This window comes from Oncorhynchus mykiss, chromosome 8, assembly GCF_013265735.2.
Source record: "Oncorhynchus mykiss isolate Arlee chromosome 8, USDA_OmykA_1.1, whole genome shotgun sequence".
In the NCBI taxonomy this organism is placed as follows: domain Eukaryota; kingdom Metazoa; phylum Chordata; class Actinopteri; order Salmoniformes; family Salmonidae; genus Oncorhynchus; species Oncorhynchus mykiss.
Genome location: NC_048572.1, coordinates 88,041,553 through 88,060,992, shown reverse-complemented (window position 1 = coordinate 88,060,992; position 19,440 = coordinate 88,041,553). Strand labels below are relative to the sequence as shown.

At 41.3% G+C, this 19,440-nt stretch overlaps 1 protein-coding gene across 4 annotated transcripts in view; it reads right to left on the bottom strand.

Moving 5' to 3' along the window:
• Positions 1–1,289: 1,289 nt before the first annotated feature.
• Positions 1,290–19,440, bottom strand: part of acss2l (acyl-CoA synthetase short chain family member 2 like) — a 42,484-nt gene continuing 24,333 nt past the window's right edge. For all 4 annotated transcript variants that reach the window (XM_036986662.1, XM_036986659.1, XM_036986661.1 and 1 more), the window contains 11 exons: positions 17,275–17,412; positions 15,208–15,378; positions 12,584–12,717; positions 11,996–12,128; positions 10,663–10,719; positions 9,881–9,961; positions 9,274–9,382; positions 7,325–7,393; positions 6,243–6,419; positions 1,849–1,923; positions 1,290–1,732 (listed from right to left, as the gene is read on the bottom strand). In XM_036986662.1, the coding sequence (XP_036842557.1) occupies positions 1,605–1,732; positions 1,849–1,923; positions 6,243–6,419; positions 7,325–7,393; positions 9,274–9,382; positions 9,881–9,961; positions 10,663–10,719; positions 11,996–12,128; positions 12,584–12,717; positions 15,208–15,378; positions 17,275–17,412 (1,272 nt within the window). In that variant the 3' untranslated portion in view covers positions 1,290–1,604. The remainder of the gene's footprint in view (positions 1,733–1,848; positions 1,924–6,242; positions 6,420–7,324; positions 7,394–9,273; positions 9,383–9,880; positions 9,962–10,662; positions 10,720–11,995; positions 12,129–12,583; positions 12,718–15,207; positions 15,379–17,274; positions 17,413–19,440) is intronic.

Genomic DNA, 19,440 nt, shown 5'->3' with positions numbered 1-19,440 from the left:
ACAGGCCTCAGCATCTTCAGATTAGGTGGAGAAGTGTCTTTGTCCACAGACTAGGAGACAGGCCTCAGCATCTTCAGATTAGGTGGAGAAGTGTCTTTGTCCACAGACTAGGAGACAGGCCTCAGCATCTTCAGATTAGGTGGAGAAGTGGTGAATTAGGTGATTAGGTGAAGAAGGAAGGAGGACTCTCTGGGTATGTCTAACGTAGCTTCCTCACCTCATCATCTTCCTAGAATGACGCTGAATAAGTGACAGAATGACAAGAAAGAAAATACCCCTCCGTTTCCTGTTGTATATTATATAACCTGTGTTTCCTGTTGTATATTATATAACCTGTGTTTCCTGTTGTATATTATATAACCTGTTTCCTGTTGTATATTATATAACCTGTGTTTCCTGTTGTATATTATATAACCTGTGTTTCCTGTTGTATATTATATAACCTGTGTTTCCTGTTGTATATTATATAACCTGTGTTTCCTGCAGAAAGCCCATACCCGCCAACCACATTTATTTTTATGATGAGATACAAAAAAAACAAAAAAAAAATGGTTGAGATTGTAGAGCATGCTTCTTCATCTGTCTCTCTGTGGGGGTGATTTTCAGAGGTGGCACCACAGGAGGGTTTTTCCTAGGGGGGCCCCCCAGAGTTTTTCCTGATCTGGTAGGCTAACCCAACCAGGTAAAACTCCAGACCCTAAGTCGTAGGGTATGACAAAGTAATAGAATCAGCTGTGAAACGGTTGCATATGGGCTATGTTGGGACCAGATTGTTATTTCCCAACATCCAGGTCATATGGTTTAAAAATGATTTATTCTTTAAATACTAATCAACAACTGTGATTGGCCAATAGAACCAACAGGGCTGACTGTATGCATGGTTACACAGTGTGGGCCTTTTAACATCTGTAATTGAAAAGTGACTCATACACTATGTCATCACTATTGTGTTCATCGATTGATTTCAGTCAATCATTTTGGATTGATACGGTCTGGGTAGACTAGCCACCCGAAGTCGGAAAGTATAAAAATCAAATTTGATCACAGTCACATTTTCTCTTAACACAAATAAAATAGGCCTATTTTAGGCTATAAATACAAAGCTTTTGGCTATAAAAACACCACATTACCACTTCGTTTCACCTGGCCAGAAGAGACCAGAGTGCATAGGTTTCTCTAGGCCACCTGTAGCTGTAGCTGTTATCAGTAGACTACAGTTGATCAGACTGAAGCACGAGTTGACAAATCATTAAAGGCAAATCATTCTAAACAACAGTAATCTTCAATGCTTTTGTGTCAATATTTTTTATTAAACCGAATTGAAAAAGTGTTGGGGTAAATGCCAGCTCGCCACACATCTTCCGGCCACCCTGCAACGTGGACAGATGGAAATAAATGTGCACATACTGCTAAAAATTAAGAAATATATCCTGTATGTTCTATTATTTTTAAAAAACATTTTTTTTTTTTTTAAGAGTTGGTGGCAGGAATGGGCTTCCATAGTTTTCAGATCGGTGTGGATGATATAGAGGAAATGAGGAGACAAAGAGAGGAGATGAGGTGTCGAGGAGAGGAAGCTACTGTAGTGTTGACATGCAGCCCCCTCAAGAGGCCGTTTCACAGCGGTGGTTGAACAGGACCTCTACGACCTTGGGGTCAGCCATAGTTGAAAGGTCACCTAGATCCTTCTCGTTCCGGGCGATCTGCCTCAGGACCCGCCTCATGATCTTACCTGAGGATGAGATATTTTGTTAAATAAAACGAAAACAATGAATAAAAATGTAAAAGACAAAATGTCCATAAAAGTATTAAAAAAAATAAAGAAATCAGGAATGAGGTAACACGTACCAGATCGTGTTTTAGGAAGTCCAGGAGCATTCTGGATGAAGTCTGGGGTGGCGATCGGACCAATCTTCTCCCTCACTAACAAGACATGTTATGTTGTTGTGTTAAATCAAGAACCAACCAAAAAAAAACTAATGTTGTACTCCTGTTTACAGCAAATTAAATGTTATTGGTCACATGGTTAGCAGATGTTATTGGTCACATGGTTAGCAGATGTTATTGGTCACATGGTTAGCAGATGTTATTGGTCACATACACATGGTTAGCAGATGTTATTGGTCACATGGTTAGCAGATGTTATTGGTCACATGGTTAGCAGATGTTATTGGTCACATGGTTAGCAGATGTTATTGGTCACATACACATGGTTAGCAGATGTTATTGGTCACATACACATGGTTAGCAGATGTTATTGGTCACATACACATGGTTAGCAGATGTTATTGGTCCATACACATGGTTAGCAGATGTTATTGGTCACATGGTTAGCAGATGTTATTGGTCACATGGTTAGCAGATGTTATTGGTCACTGTTAAACACATACACGTGTTTAACAGATGTTATTGGTCATGTGGTTAGCAGATGTTATTGGTCCATACACATGGTTAGCGGATGTTATTGGTCATGTGTTTAACAGATGTTATTGGTCACATGTGTAACAGTACAAATTTAGACCGTCCCCTCGCCCATACCCGGGCGCGAACTAGGGACCTTCTGCACACATCAACAGTCACCCTCGAAGCATCGTTACCCATCGCTCCACAAAAGCCGCGGCCCTTGGAGAGCACTACTTCAAGGTGTCAGAGCAAGTGACGTCACTGATTGAAACGCTCTTTAGCGCCCACGCTAACTAAGCTAGCCGTTTCACATCCGTTACACATGGTTAGCAGATGTTATTGGTCATGTGGTTAGCAGATGTTATTGGTCACATACAGGTGTTCAGTGTTAGTTCTACAAGGGGTAACCTGTAACCTAGTGTTAGTTCTACAAGGGGTAACCTGTAATCTAGTGTTAGTTCTACAAGGGGTAAACGGTAACCTAGTGTTAGTTCTACAAGGGGTAACCTGTAACCTAGTATTAGTTCTACAAGGGGTAACCTGTAATCTAGTGTTAGTTCTACAAGGGGTAACATGTAACCTAGTGTTAGTTCTACAAGGGGTAACCTGTAATCTAGTGTTAGTTCTACAAGGGGTAACCTGTAATCTAGTGTTAGTTCTACAAGGGGTAACCTGTAACCTAGTGTTAGTTCTACAAGGGGTAACCTGTAATCTAGTGTTAGTTCTACAAGGGGTAACCTGTAATCTAGTGTTAGTTCTACAAGGGGTAATCTGTAATCTACAAGGGGTAGCCTGTAATCTAGTGTTAGTTCCACATGGGGTAACCTGTAATCTACTAGGGGTAACCTGTAATCTAGTGTTAGTTCTACAAGGGGTAACCAGTAATCTAGTGTTAGTTCTACAAGGGGTAACCAGTAATCTAGTGTTTGTTCTACAAGGGGTAACCTGTAATCTAGTGTTAGTTCTACAAGGGGTAACCTGTAACCTAGTGTTAGTTCTACAAGGGGTAACCTGTAATCTAGTGTTAGTTCTACAAGGGGTAACCTGTAATCTAGTGTTAGTTCTACAAGGGGTAATCTGTAATCTACAAGGGGTAGCCTGTAATCTAGTGTTAGTTCCACATGGGGTAACCTGTAATCTACTAGGGGTAACCTGTAATCTAGTGTTAGTTCTACAAGGGGTAACCAGTAATCTAGTGTTAGTTCTACAAGGGGTAACCAGTAATCTAGTGTTAGTTCTACAAGGGGTAACCTGTAATCTAGTGTTAGTTCTACAAGGGGTAATCTGTAATCTACAAGGGGTAGCCTGTAATCTAGTGTTAGTTCCACATGGGGTAACCTGTAATCTACTAGGGGTAACCTGTAATCTAGTGTTAGTTCTACAAGGGGTAACCAGTAATCTAGTGTTAGTTCTACAAGGGGTAACCAGTAATCTAGTGTTTGTTCTACAAGGGGTAACCTGTAATCTAGTGTTAGTTCTACAAGGGGTAACCTGTAACCTAGTGTTAGTTCTACAAGGGGTAACCTGTAATCTAGTGTTAGTTCTACAAGGGGTAACCTGTAATCTAGTGTTAGTTCTACAAGGGGTAATCTGTAATCTACAAGGGGTAGCCTGTAATCTAGTGTTAGTTCCACATGGGGTAACCTGTAATCTACTAGGGGTAACCTGTAATCTAGTGTTAGTTCTACAAGGGGTAACCAGTAATCTAGTGTTAGTTCTACAAGGGGTAACCAGTAATCTAGTGTTTGTTCTACAAGGGGTAACCTGTAATCTAGTGTTTGTTCTACATGGGGTAACCTGTAACCTAGTGTTTGTTCTACATGGGGTAACCTGTAACCTAGTGTTTGTTCTACAAGGGGTAACCTGTAACCTAGTGTTAGTTCTACAAGGGGTAACCTGTAAACTAGTGTTAGTTCTACAAGGGGTAACCTGTAACCTAGTGTTAGTTCTACAAGGGGTAACCAGTAATCTAGTGTTAGTTCTACAAGGGGTAACCTGTAACCTAGTGTTAGTTCTACAAGGGGTAACCTGTAATCTACAAGGGGTAACCTGTAATCTAGTGTTAGTTCTACAATGGGTAACCTGTAATCTACAAGGGGTAACCTGTAATCTAGTGTTAGTTCTACAAGGGGTAACCTGTAATCTAGTGTTAGTTCCACATGGGGTAACCTGTAATCTACAAGGGGTAACCTGTAATCTAGTGTTAGTTCTACAAGGGGTAACCAGTAATCTAGTGTTAGTTCTACAAGGGGTAACCTGTAAACTAGTGTTAGTTCTACAAGGGGTAACCTGTAAACTAGTGTTAGTTCTACAAGGGGTAACCTGTAACCTAGTGTTTGTTCTACAAGGGGTAACCTGTAACCTAGTGTTAGTTCTACAAGGGGTAACCTGTAAACTAGTGTTAGTTCTACAAGGGGTAACCTGTAAACTAGTGTTAGTTCTACAAGGGGTAACCTGTAAACTAGTGTTAGTTCTACAAGGGGTAACCAGTAATCTAGTGTTTGTTCTACAAGGGGTAACCTGTAACCTAGTGTTTGTTCTACAAGGGGTAACCTGTAACCTAGTGTTAGTTCTACAAGGGGTAACCAGTGATCTAGTGTTTGTTCTACAAGGGGTAATCTGTAACCTAGTGTTTGTTCTACAAGGGGTAACCTGTAACCTAGTGTTAGTTCTACAAGGGGTTACTGTAATCTAGTGTTAGTTCTACAAGGGGTAACCTGTAACCTAGTGTTAGTTCTACAAGGGGTAACCTGTAATCTAGTGTTAGTTCTACAAGGGGTAACCTGTAAACTAGTGTTAGTTCTACAAGGGGTAACCTGTAACCTAGTGTTAGTTCTACAAGGGGTAACCTAGTGTTAGTTCTACAAGGGGTAACCTGTAACCTAGTGTTTGTTCTACAAGGGGTAACCTGTAACCTAGTGTTTGTTCTACAAGGGGTAACCTGTAACCTAGTGTTAGTTCTACAAGGGGTAACCTGTAAACTAGTGTTAGTTCTACAAGGGGTAACCTGTAAACTAGTGTTAGTTCTACAAGGGGTAACCTGTAAACTAGTGTTAGTTCTACAAGGGGTAACCAGTAAACTAGTGTTAGTTCTACAAGGGGTAACTGTAACCTAGTGTTAGTTCTACAAGGGGTAACCAGTAATCTAGTGTTTGTTCTAAAAGGGGTAATCTGTAACCTAGTGTTAGTTCTACAAGGGGTTACTGTAATCTAGTGTTAGTTCTACAAGGGGTAACCTGTAGCCTAGTGTTAGTTCTACAAGGGGTAACCTGTAACCTAGTGTTAGTTCTACAAGGGGTAACCTGTAACCTACAAGGGGTAACCTGTAATCTAGTGTTAGTTCTACAAGGGGTAACCTGTAATCTTGGGTTAGTTCTACAAGGGGTAACCTGTAATCTAGTGTTAGTTCTACAAGGGGTAACCTGTAAACTAGTGTTAGTTCTACAAGGGGTAACCTGTAACCTAGTGTTAGTTCTACAAGGGGTAACCTGTAAACTAGTGTTAGTTCTACAAGGGGTAACCTGTAATCTAATGTTAGTTCTACAAGGGGTAACCTGTAATCTAGTGTTAGTTCTACAAGGGGTAACCTGTAAACTAGTGTTAGTTCTACAAGGGGTAACCTGTAACCTACAAGGGGTAACCTGTAATCTAGTGTTAGTTCTACAAGGGGTAACCTGTAATCTAGTGTTAGTTCTACAAGGGGTAACCTGTAAACTAGTGTTAGTTCTACAAGGGGTAACCTGTAACCTACAAGGGGTAACCTGTAACCTAGTGTTAGTTCTACAAGGGGTAACCTTTAACCTAGTGTTAGTTCTACAAGGGGTAACCTGGTCAAACACCTTGTCTCTTGAGTTCGTCCACCAGAGTGCGGTTGAACTCTCTGCAGTCCTTCAGAGTAACGAAACAGTAGAGACACTCCCCCTTGACCGCGTGGGGTCTGCTGACCACAGCAGCCTCGGCCACCGCTCCGTGGTCTGTTAGAGATGCCTCTACCTCCGCTGTACTCAACAGGTGACCTGGAGGGAGACAACACTGTGGGTTATCATCATCCATCTATATATGTATCTACATATCTAATGTATCTATCTACTATATCTATCTAATCTGCTGTATCTATATACTATATCTATCTATCTAATCTACTGTATCTATATACTATATCTATCTACTGTATATATCTATATACTATATCTATCTATATACTATATATATCTAATCTACTGTATCTATCTACTGTATCAATCTATAGTATCTATCTGTATATCTACTGTATCTATCTAATATATCTACCTAGCTATCTACTATATCTATCTAATCTACTGTATCTATATACTATATCTATCTATCTACTGTATCTGTCTACTGTATCTATCTATGTACTATATCTATCTAATCTACTGTATCTATATACTATATCTATCTATCTACTGTATCTGTCTACTGTATCTATCTATGTACTATATCTATCTAATCTACTGTATCTATATACTATATCTATCTATCTACTGTATCTGTCTACTGTATCTATCTATGTACTATATCTATCTAATCTACTGTATCTACTGTATTTGTCTACAGTATCTATCTACCTATATATCTACTGTATCTATGTACAGTATATACACCTATCTACTATATCTATCTACTGTATCTACCTATCTACTATATCTATCTATCTACCTATCTATCTACTGTATCAATCTATAGTATCTGTCTATCTAATCTACTGTATCTATCTATTGTATCCATCTACTGTATCTACCTATGTAATCTACTGTATCTACTCTCTATCTAATCTACTATCTATCTATCTTTAGCCTGTTTTTACAGCAACATTTATCACAGAGTGCTTCACAGTAACCTGGCTTTGATTAAGCCAGCAGCAGCAGCACAGTGGCCAAACGGTAGGAAACCAAATGACCTGATACGTTGATCATGTCATCTATCCTGCCTGCGATCCAGTAGTATCCATCTCTATCCCTCCTGCAGCCTGGGAAACAATTCATTAATTCACTTTATTAAACCTTTTAAAAAGAAAACAAAAAACAGTGCCACGTTTAACGGCGATGTCGCCTTTACAATGTGATCGTCAACGAATATGATGAATCTATTCTAATACAACATGAGTCTAATACAACATGAATCAAATACAACATGAATCAAATACAACATGAACCAAATACAACATGAACCAAATACAACATGAATCAAATACAACATGAATCAAATACAACATGAATCAAATACAACATGAATCAAATACAACATGAATCAAATACAACATGAATCAAATACAACATGAATCAAATACAACATGAATCAAATACAACATGAATCAAATACAACATGAATCAAATACAACATGAATCAAATACAACATGAATCAAATACAACATGAGTCTAATACAACATGAGTCTAATACAACATGAGTCTAATACAACATGAATCAAATACAACATGAATCAAATACAACATGAATCAAATACAACATGAGTCTAATACAACATGAATCAAATACAACATGAATCAAATACAACATGAATCAAATACAACATGAATCTAATACAACATGAGTCTAATACAACATGAGTCTAATACAACATGAGTCTAATACAACATGAGTCTAATACAACATGAGTCTAATACAACATGAGTCTAATACAACATGAGTCTAATACAACATGAGTCTAATACAACATGAGTCTAATACAACATGAGTCTAATACAACATGAATCTAATACAACATGAATCAAATACAACATGAATCAAATACAACATGAGTCTAATACAACATGAGTCTAATACAACATGAGTCTAATACAACATGAGTCTAATACAACATGAGTCTAATACAACATGAGTCTAATACAACATGAGTCTAATACAACATGAGTCTAATACAACATGAGTCTAATACAACATGAGTCTAATACAACATGAATCTAATACAACATGAATCAAATACAACATGAATCAAATACAACATGAATCAAATACAACATGAATCAAATACAACATGAATCAAATACAACATGAATCTAATACAACATGAATCTAATACAACATGAATCTAATACAACATGAATCTAATACAACATGAATCTAATACAACATGAATCTAATACAACATGAGTCTAATACAACATGAGTCTAATACAACATGAGTCTAATACAACATGAATCTAATACAACATGAGTCTAATACAACATGAATCTAATACAACATGAGTCTAATACAACATGAGTCTAATACAACATGAGTCTAATACAACATGAATCAAATACAACATGAATCAAATACAACATGAATCTAATACAACATGAATCTAATACAACATGAATCAAATACAGCATGAATCTAATACAACATGAATCTAATACAACATGAATCTAATACAACATGAATCTAATACAACATGAATCAAATACAACATGAGTCTAATACAACATGAATCTAATACAACATGAATCTAATACAACATGAATCTAATACAACATGAATCTAATACAACATGAATCTAATACAACATGAATCTAATACAACATAAATCTAATACAACATGAGTCTAATACAACATGAGTCTAATACAACATGAATCTAATACAACATGAGTCTAATACAACATGAATCAAATACAACATGAATCTAATACAACATGAATCTAATACAACATGAGTCTAATACAACATGAATCTAATACAACATGAGTCTAATACAACATGAATCAAATACAACATGAATCTAATACAACATGAATCTAATACAACATGAATCTAATACAACATGAGTCTAATACAACATGAATCTAATACAACATGAATCTAATACAACATGAATCAATGCAAGGTGTTGTTTGAACAGTCTCACCATCCCCGGTCACGTAGAAACCTGGGAACTTCTTGAAGTAAGTGTTCTCAAATCGCTCCTGGTTTCCGTACAAGGTACGCATGATACCAGGCCAGGGCCGACGGAACACCTGCAACAACATCCCAGACCGGGGCTCTTAGTTTAGACATATTACGGTAATAACCCTACCAGTATCTAATGAAACACCTGCAACAACATCCCAGACCGGGGCTCTTAGTTTAGACATATTACGGTAATAACCCTACCAGTACCTAATGAAACACCTGCAACAACATTACAGACCGGGGCTCTTAGTTTAGAAATATTACGGTAATAACCCTACCAGTACCTAATGAAACACCTGCAACAACATTACAGACCGGGGCTCTTAGTTTAGAAATATTACGGTATTAACCCTATATGAAATCCATATTATAAGGATAGGGAGAAAGAATAAAAAAATGTAAAAACATGTATTAAACTGTACTTGAAGTGATTGTACCACAGAATGTGTGTTGTACTGACCAGATAGTATGGTGTTACTGACCAGATAGTATAGTGTTATAATACTGACCAGATAGTATAGTGTTATAATACTGACCAGATAGTATAGTGTTATAATACTGACCAGATAGCCCTCTGCCTCTCCCTCCAGTTCCTCTCCATGCTCGTTCAGTATGGTAGGCTCCACGCCAAAGAAAGGAAACGTCTGGAACGTCAGACCGATTCAAATCAATAGGATTCAAGGTTGATTAGATGCTTTTATAAAAGGGGTAGGAAACCCTGGTCCTGGATTACCACTGACACGTCATGTTTTTAATTGTTGAATTTTATTTAACCCGACCTGAAAAAACAGGTGTGTTCAATTTAGACGATCACTGATCAATTAGCTCAAGTGGTCAGGTAGTCAGGTGGTCAGGTGGTCAGGTGGTCAGGTAGTCAGGTGGTCAGGTAGTCAGGTGGTCAGGTAGTCAGGTAGTCAGGTGGTCAGGTAGTCAGGTGGTCAGGTAGTCAGGTGGTCAGGTAGTCAGGTAGTCAGGTGGTCAGGTAGTCAGGTGGTCAGGTAGTCAGGTGGTCAGGTAGTCAGGTGGTCAGGTAGTCAGGTGGTCAGGTAGTCAGGTGGTCAGGTAGTCAGGTGGTCAGGTAGTCAGGTAGTCAGGTAGTCAGGTAGTCAGGTAGTCAGGTGGTCAGGTAGTCAGGTAGTCAGGTGGTCAGGTAGTCAGGTGGTCAGGTAGTCAGGTGGTCAGGTAGTCAGGTGGTCAGGTGGTCAGGTGGTCAGGTAGTCAGGTAGTCAGGTAGTCAGGTGGTCAGGTGGTCAGGTGTGATGGCCTCGTTGGAACCTGCAGTGCTCCGTGAACTCGGTTGCCCTACCCCTACTATAAACACTGTGTATATATGATGGTAACTTACAGCTGATCCAGGTTTCAGAGGTGTAGCGGCAGGTAAAGGAGTTAAAACATGGCCACCCTGCGCAAGAACACACACACACACACACACACACACAATGAACAACAATCTAAACGCGACATGCTGAAATAAAAGATCACAGAAAATGTTTCATTTGTACAAAAAAATAAGCTTTTTTTTCTCCTCTCAAATGTTCTGCACAAAATGTGTTTATACATCCGTGTCAGTGAGCATTTCTCCTTTGCCAAGATAATCCATCCACCTGACAGGTGTGGTATATCAAGAATCTGATTAAAATAGCATGATCATTACATAGGTGCACCTTGTGCTGGGTACAATAAAAGACCACTCTAAAATGTGCCGTTTTGTCTCACAACACAATGCCACTGATTTCTCAAGTTGAGGGAGTGTGCAATTGGCATGCTGACGGCAGGAATGTCCAACTGAGCTGTTGCCAGATAATTTAATGTTAATTTCTCTACCATAAGCCGCCTCCAACGTCATTTTAGAGAATTTGGGAGGATGTCCAACCGGCCTCACAACCGCAAGCCACGTGAATATGGCATCGTGTGGGTGAGCGGTTTGCTGATGTCAACGTTGTGAACAGAGTGCCCCATGGTGGGATTATGGTATGGGCAGGCATAAGCTACGGACAACTAACACAATTGCATTTTAAATCGATGGCAACTTGAATGCACATAGATACTGTAACAAGATCCTGAGGCCCATTGTTGTGCCATTCACCCACCACCATCACGGCCCCATGTCGCAAGGATCTGTACACAATTCCTGGAAGCTGTAAATGTCCCAGTTCTTCCATGGCCTGCATACTCACCAGACATGTCACCCATTGAGCATGTTTGGGATGCTCTGGATCTAAGTGTACAACAGCGTGTTCCAGTTCCCTACAATATCCACCAATTCACACAGCCATTGAAGAGGAGAGGGACAACATGCCACAGGCCACAATCAACAGCCTGATCAACTCTATGTGAAGGAGATGTGTCACGCTGAATGAGGAAAATGGTCACACCAGATACTGACTGGTTTTCTGATCCACGCTCCGATCTTGTTTTTAAGGTATCTGTGACCAACAGATACATCTCTGTATTCCTAGTCATGTCAGATTCATACATTATGAACTGTAGCTCAGTAAAATCTTCATATTTTTCAAATGTATTAAAATCTTTATTTTAACTGTATTTTCTAACTTATTTTCAGTCAAATAGACGTAATAGAAAATAATTAAAAGATTTAAAAATTTTAAAAGGACGATTTCAAAACAGACATTCTGGACTGGCACCAGTTGGGACATTGCTCACTCAGCGTCTCTCACCGTCTCGGTCTGCCAGAAGGTGTCCACCACAGGGCATCTCTTCTGACCAATCACCTCGTGGTACCAATGCCACGCCTCCGGGTTGATGGGCTCACCTACAGTACCCAGAATCCTCAGCGATGACAGGTCGTACCTGCAGGGAGTGACAGGATTAGGGTGAATAAGTGAAGAAAATGCTGAGTCTGGTCTGGTTCAACTGAGTGTTGGTTCTCTTATCGTCCAACAGATGGCGCTAGTGGACAGAAGGACACTGTTATTATAGCCAAAGTGCTATAGCTCAGATCAGTGTACGAGACGCAAAGATGAAAGGTCGGGATTCAATCTGATCAGCTGTAGATCCAGCGGTAATAGTTTGCTTGACATTTAAAAGGTAATTTCCTACGGAGCTGACATACGCAACGTTTATCATGTATGAGGTCTCTGGGAACCTCGGGAACATTACCTTAAAAAGATGCAGAGCAACAAAACAAAAAAAAAACACAAAAAACGGACAGATTGTATTGAATCCCGGCCTTACACTGAGAAAACACAGCGCGTGCGCGTGTGCGTGTGTGTGTGTGTGTGTGTGTGTGTGTGTGTGTGTCTTACTTCTGTACTGGATCTAATCCGTACTTCATCAGGAGGCGTATGGCTGTGGGAGCTGTGTAGAACTTGGTCACTCTGTACTTCTCAATCACCTCCCAGAAACGCCCAACGTGAGGATGGACTGGAATACCCTCAAACTGGAGAACACACACACACACAGAGACACACACACACACAGGCACACACACACGCACAGGCACACACACACGCACAGGCACACACACACACAGGCACACACACAGACACACACAGACACACACACACAGAGACACACACACACACACAGAGACACACACACACACACAGAGACACACACACACACACAAACAGGCACACACGGGCACACACACACAGAGACACACACACACAGACACACACACACATCGTTGGTTCAGTCAGGCAATATATACAAAGAAAGTGCTAGTATTACAACTGTTAACCAATCAGACCAAGAGGATTCCCACCCACCCAACGTGTTAACCAATCAGACCAAGAGGATTCCCACCAACCCAACGTGTTAACCATCAGACCAAGAGGGTTCCCACCCACCAACCCAACATGTTAACCAATCAGACCAAGAGGGTTCCCACCAACCCAACATGTTAACCAATCAGACCAAGAGGGTTCCCACCAACCCAACATGTTAACCAATCCGACCAAGAGGGTTCCCACCAACCCAACATGTTAACCAATCAGACCAAATCAAATCGTGTTTATATAGCCCTTCTTACATCAGCTGATATCTCAAAGTGCTGTACAGAAACCCAGCCTAAAACCCCAAAAGCAATGCAGGTGTAGAAGCACGGTGGCTAGGAAAAACTCCCTGGAAAGGCCAAAACCTAGGAATAAACCTAGAGAGGAACCAGGCTATGACCAAGAGGTCAACGTGTTAACCATAAGACCAAGAATGTGTTCTTAACTGACTTGCCCAGTTAAATAAAGGTTAAATAAATAAAACATGTTTAAAAAATGTTGTTTGTTCTACTGACCAGTTCTATACTGACCAGTTCTACACCAGTTCTACTGACCAGTTCTACACCAGTTCTACTGACCAGTTCTACTGACCAGTTCTATACTGACCAGTTCTACTGACCAGTTCTACTGACCAGTTCTATACTGACCAGTTCTATACTGACCAGTTCTACTGACCAGTTCTACTGACCAGTTCTACTGACCAGTTCTACTGACCAGTTCTATACTGACCAGTTCTATACCAGTTCTACTGAACAGTTCTATACCAGTTCTATACTGACCAGTTCTATACTGACCAGTTCTATACCAGTTCTACTGACCAGTTCTACACCAGTTCTACTGACCAGTTCTATACTGACCAGTTCTACACCAGTTCTACTGACCAGTTCTACACCAGTTCTACTGACCAGTTCTATACTGACCAGTTCTATACCAGTTCTACTGAACAGTTCTATACCAGTTCTATACTGACCAGTTCTATACTGACCAGTTCTATACCAGTTCTACTGACCAGTTCTACACCAGTTCTACTGACCAGTTCTATACTGACCAGTTCTACACCAGTTCTACTGACCAGTTCTACACCAGTTCTACTGACCAGTTCTATACTGACCAGTTCTATACCAGTTCTACTGAACAGTTCTATACCAGTTCTACTGACCAGTTCTATACCAGTTCTACTGACCAGTTCTATACCAGTTCTACTGACCAGTTCTATACCAGTTCTACTGACCAGTTCTATACCAGTTCTATACCAGTTCTACTGACCAGTTCTATACCAGTTCTATACTGACCAGTTCTATACCAGTTCTACTGACCAGTTCTACACCAGTTCTACTGACCAGTTCTATACTGACCAGTTCTATACTGACCAGTTCTATACCAGTTCTACTGACCAGTTCTACTGACCAGTTCTATACCAGTTCTACTGACCAGTTCTATACCAGTTCTACTGACCAGTTCTATACCAGTTCTACTGACCAGTTCTATACCAGTTCTACTGACCAGTTCTATACCAGTTCTACTGACCAGTTCTATACCAGTTCTACTGACCAGTTCTATACCAGTTCTACTGACCAGTTCTATACCAGTTCTATACCAGTTCTACTGACCAGTTCTATACCAGTTCTATACTGACCAGTTCTATACCAGTTCTACTGACCAGTTCTACTGACCAGTTCTACACCAGTTCTACACCAGTTCTACTGACCAGTTCTACACCAGTTCTACTGACCAGTTCTATACCAGTTCTACTGACCAGTTCTATACCAGTTCTACCGACCAGTTCTATACCGACCAGTTCTATACCAGTTCTACTGACCAGTTCTACTGACCAGTTCTATACCAGTTCTAATGACCAGTTCTATACCAGTTCTACAGACCAGTTCTACCGACCAGTTCTATACCAGTTCTACCGACTAGTTCTACTCCAGTTCTACTGACCAGTTCTACACCAGTTCTACTGACCAGCTCTATACCAGTTCTATACCAGTTCTACTGACCAGCTCTATACCAGTTCTATACCAGTTCTACTGACCAGCTCTATACCAGTTCTACTGACCAGTTCTATACCAGTTCTACTGACCAGCTCTATACCAGTTCTACTGACCAGTTCTACACCAGTTCTACACCAGTTCTACACCAGTTCTACTGACCAGTACGCTGGTAGCCCCGTTGGCCAGGGGTCCATAGGTGATGTAGGAGTGCCCGGTGATCCATCCTATATCTGCGGTACACCAGTACACATCGTCTGGCTGGTGGTCAAACACATACTTAAAGGTCAGAGAGGTGTAGAGCAGGTAGCCTGCTACCGTGTGGAGGACACCCTGTAGGGGAGGAAGACACAGGGTTAACACACAGAGGAACATACATACATACACACACACACACACACACACACACACACACACACACACACACACACACACACACACACACACATTACACATATTATCACTCGAGGTGTGTATGTATATATATGTGTGTGACTGAGTGTGTGTGTGTGTGTATATACAGTGGGGCAAAAAAGTATTTAGTCAGCCACCAATTGTGCAAGTTCTCCCACTTAAAAAGATAAGAGGCCTGTAATTTTCATCATAGGTACACTTCAACTATGACAGACAAAATGAGGGGGAAAAAAATCCAGAAAATCACATTGTAAGATTTTTAATTTATTTATTTGCAAATTATGGTGGAAAATAAGTATTTGGTCAATAACAAAAGTTTCTCAATACTTTGTTATATACCCTTTGATGGCAATGACAGAGGTCAAACGTTTTCTGTAAGTCTTCACAAGGTTTTCACACACTGTTGCTGGTATTTTGGCCCATTCCTCCATGCAGATCTCCCCTAGAGCAGTGATGTTTTTGGGGCTGTTGCTGGGAAACACAGACTTTCAACTCCCTCCAAAGATTTTCTATTGGGTTGAGATCTGGAGACTGGCTAGGCCACTCCAGGACCTTGAAATGCTTCCTACGAAGCCACTCCTTCGTTGCCCGGGCGGTGTGTTCGGGATCATTGTCATGCTGAAAGACCCAGCCACGTTTCATCTTCAATGCCCTTGATGATGGAAGGAGGTTTTCACTCAAAATCTCACGATACATGGCCCCATTCATTCTTTCCTTTATACGGATCAGTCGTCCTGTTCACTTTGCAGAAAAACAGCCCCAAAGCATGGTGTTTCCACCCCCATGCTTCACAGTAGGTATGGTGTTCTTTGGATGCAACTCAGCATTCTTTGTCCTCCAAACACGACGAGTTGAGTTTTTACCAACAAGTTATATTTTGGTTTCATCTGATCATATGGCATTCTCCCAATCTTCTTCTGGATCATCCAAATGCTCTCTAGCAAACTTCAGACGGGCCTGGACATGTACTGGCTTAAGCAGGGGGACACGTCTGTCACTGCAGGATTTGAGTCCCTGGCGGCGTAGTGTGTTACTGATGTTAGGCTTTGTTACTTTGGTCCCAGCTCTCTGCAGGTCATTCACTAGGTCCCCCCGTGTGGTTCTGGAATTTTTGCTCACCGTTCTTGTGATCATTTTGACCCCACGGGGTGAGATCTTGCTTGGAGTCCCAGATCGAGGGAGAATATCAGTGGTCTTGTATGTCTTCCATTTCCTAATAAGTGCTCCCACAGTTGATTTCTTCAAACCAAGCTGCTTACCTATTGCAGATTCAGTCTTCCCAGCCTGTTGCAGGTCTACAATTTTGTTTCTGGTGTCCTTTGACAGCTCTTTGGTCTTGGCCATAGTGGAGTTTGGAGTGTGACTGTTTGAGGTTGTGGACAGGTGTCTTTTATTCTGATAACAAGTTCAAACAGGTGCCATTAATACAGGTAACGAGTGGAGGACAGAGGAGCCTCTTAAAGAAGATGTTACAGGTCTGTGAGAGCCAGAAATCTTGCTTGTTTGTAGGTGACCAAATACTTATTTTCCACCATAATTTGCAAATAAATTCATAAAAAATCCTACAATGTGATTTTCTGGATTTTATTTTCTAATTTTGTCTGTCATAGTTGAAGTGTACCTATGATGAAAATTACAGGCCTCTCTCATCTTATTAAGTGGGAGAACTTGCACAATTGGTGGCTGACTAAATACTTTTTTGCCCCACTGTATGTATGTATGTCTGTGTGTGTGTGTGTGCATGTGGTGTGTGTGTGTGTGTGTATCTGTGTCTGTGTGTGTGTGTGTGTGTGTGTGTGTGAGAGAGTACCCTACCTTTGGTTTGCCCGTAGATCCGCTGGTATAAAGTATAAAGAGAGGATCCTCTGCATCCAGCCACTCAGGTTCACAGTGCTCTGAGACCTGTCCCATCACCTCCTCCCAACACACATCACACGCAGCATCCCACGGGGTCTGGACAACAGGAAATACAACAGGAGTCAGGTTCACACTGCTCAGAGACCTGTCCCATCACCTCCTCCCAACATACGCAGCATCCCACGGGGTCTGGACAACAGGAAATACAACAGGACTCAGGTTCACACTGCTCTGAGACCTGTCCCATCACCTCCTCCCAACACAGGAAATACAACAGGAGTCAGGTTCACACTGCTCTGAGACCTGTCCCATCACCCCAGAGACCTGTCCCATCACCCCAGAGACCTGTCCCATCACCTCAGAGACCTGTCCCATCACCTCCTCCCAACACACGCAGCATCCCACAGAGTCGAGACAACAGGAAATACAACAGAAACCTGATCGTCAGAATACAGTAGAGGTAGAGTTGTGGCCATTAATTTTCACAGTCTGCTGCCTCAGTGTGTATGATGGCAATTTCCATATACTCCAGAATGTTATGAAGAGTGATCAGATGAATTGCAAAGTCCCACTTCGCCATGCAAATGAACACCAAAAAAAAAACAGTTTCCACTGCATTTCAGCCCTGCCACAAAAAGGGCCAGCTGGCATCATGGCAGTGATTATCTCGTTAACACAGGTGTGAGTGTTGACGAGGACAAGGCTGGAGATCACTCTGTCATGCTGATTGAGTTAGAATAACAGACTGGAAGCCTCAAAAGAAGAGTGGTGCTCGGAATCATTGTTCTTCCTCTGTCAACCATGGTTACCTGCAACGAAACACGTGCCGTCATCATTGCTTTGCACAAAAAGGGCTTCACAGGCAAGGATATTGCTGCCAATAAGATTGCACCTAAATCAACCATTTATCGGATCATCAAGAACTTCAAGCAGAGCGGTTCAATTGTTGTGAAGAAGGCTTCAGGGCGCCCAAGAAAGTCCAGGAAGCGTCAGGACCGTCTCCTAAAGTTGATTCAGCTGCGGGATCGGGGCATCACACCACCAGTACAGAGCTTGCTCAGGAATGGCAGCAGGCAGGTGTGAGTGCATCTGCACGCACAGTGAGGACGCACAGTGAGACTTTTGGAGGATGGCCTGGTGTCAAGAAAGGCAGCAAAGAAGCCACTTCTCTCCAGGAAAAAACATCAGGGACAGACTGATATTCTGCAAAAGGTACAGGGATTGGACTGCTGAGGACTGGGATGAAGTCATTTTCTCTGATGAATCCCCTTTCCGATTGTTTGGGGCCTCCGGAAAAAAAGCTTGTCCGGAGAAGACGAGGTGAGCGCTACCATCAGTCCTGTGTCATGCCAACTTCTCCCAACCATCCAGGAACAGTTTGGTGACGAACAAGGCCTTTTCCAGCATGATGGAGCACCTTGCCATAAGGCAAAAGTGATAATTAAGTGGCTCGGGGAACAAAACATCAATATTTTGGGTCCATGGCCAGAAAACTCACCAGACCTTAATCCCATTGAGAACTTGTGGTCAATCCTCAAGAGGCGGGTGGACAAACAAAACCCCACAAATTCTGACAAAGCATTGATTATGCAAGAATGGGCTGCCATCAGTCAGGATGTGGCACAGAAGTTAATTGACAGGATGCCAGGGCAGATTGCAGAGGTCTTGAAAAAGAAGGGTAAACACTGCAAATATTGACTCTTTGCATCAACTTCATGCAATTGTCAATAAAATCCTTTGACACTTATGAAATGCTTGTAATTATACTTCAGTATTCCATAGTAACATCTGACAAAAATATCTAAAGATACTGAAGCAGCAAACTTTGTGGAAATTAATATTTGTGTCATTCTCAAAACTTTTGGCCACGACTGTACAGTAGGACCATGATAGTCAGAATACAGTAAAACTACACCAGGACCATGACAGTCAGAATACAGTAAAACTACACCAGGACCATGACAGTCAGAATACAGTAGAACTACAACAGGAATTACAGCAGGACCATGATAGTCAGAATACAGTAAAACTACACCAGGAATTACAGCAGGACCATGATAGTCAGAATACAGTAAAACTACACCTGGAATTACAGCAGGACCATGATAGTCAGAATACAGTAAA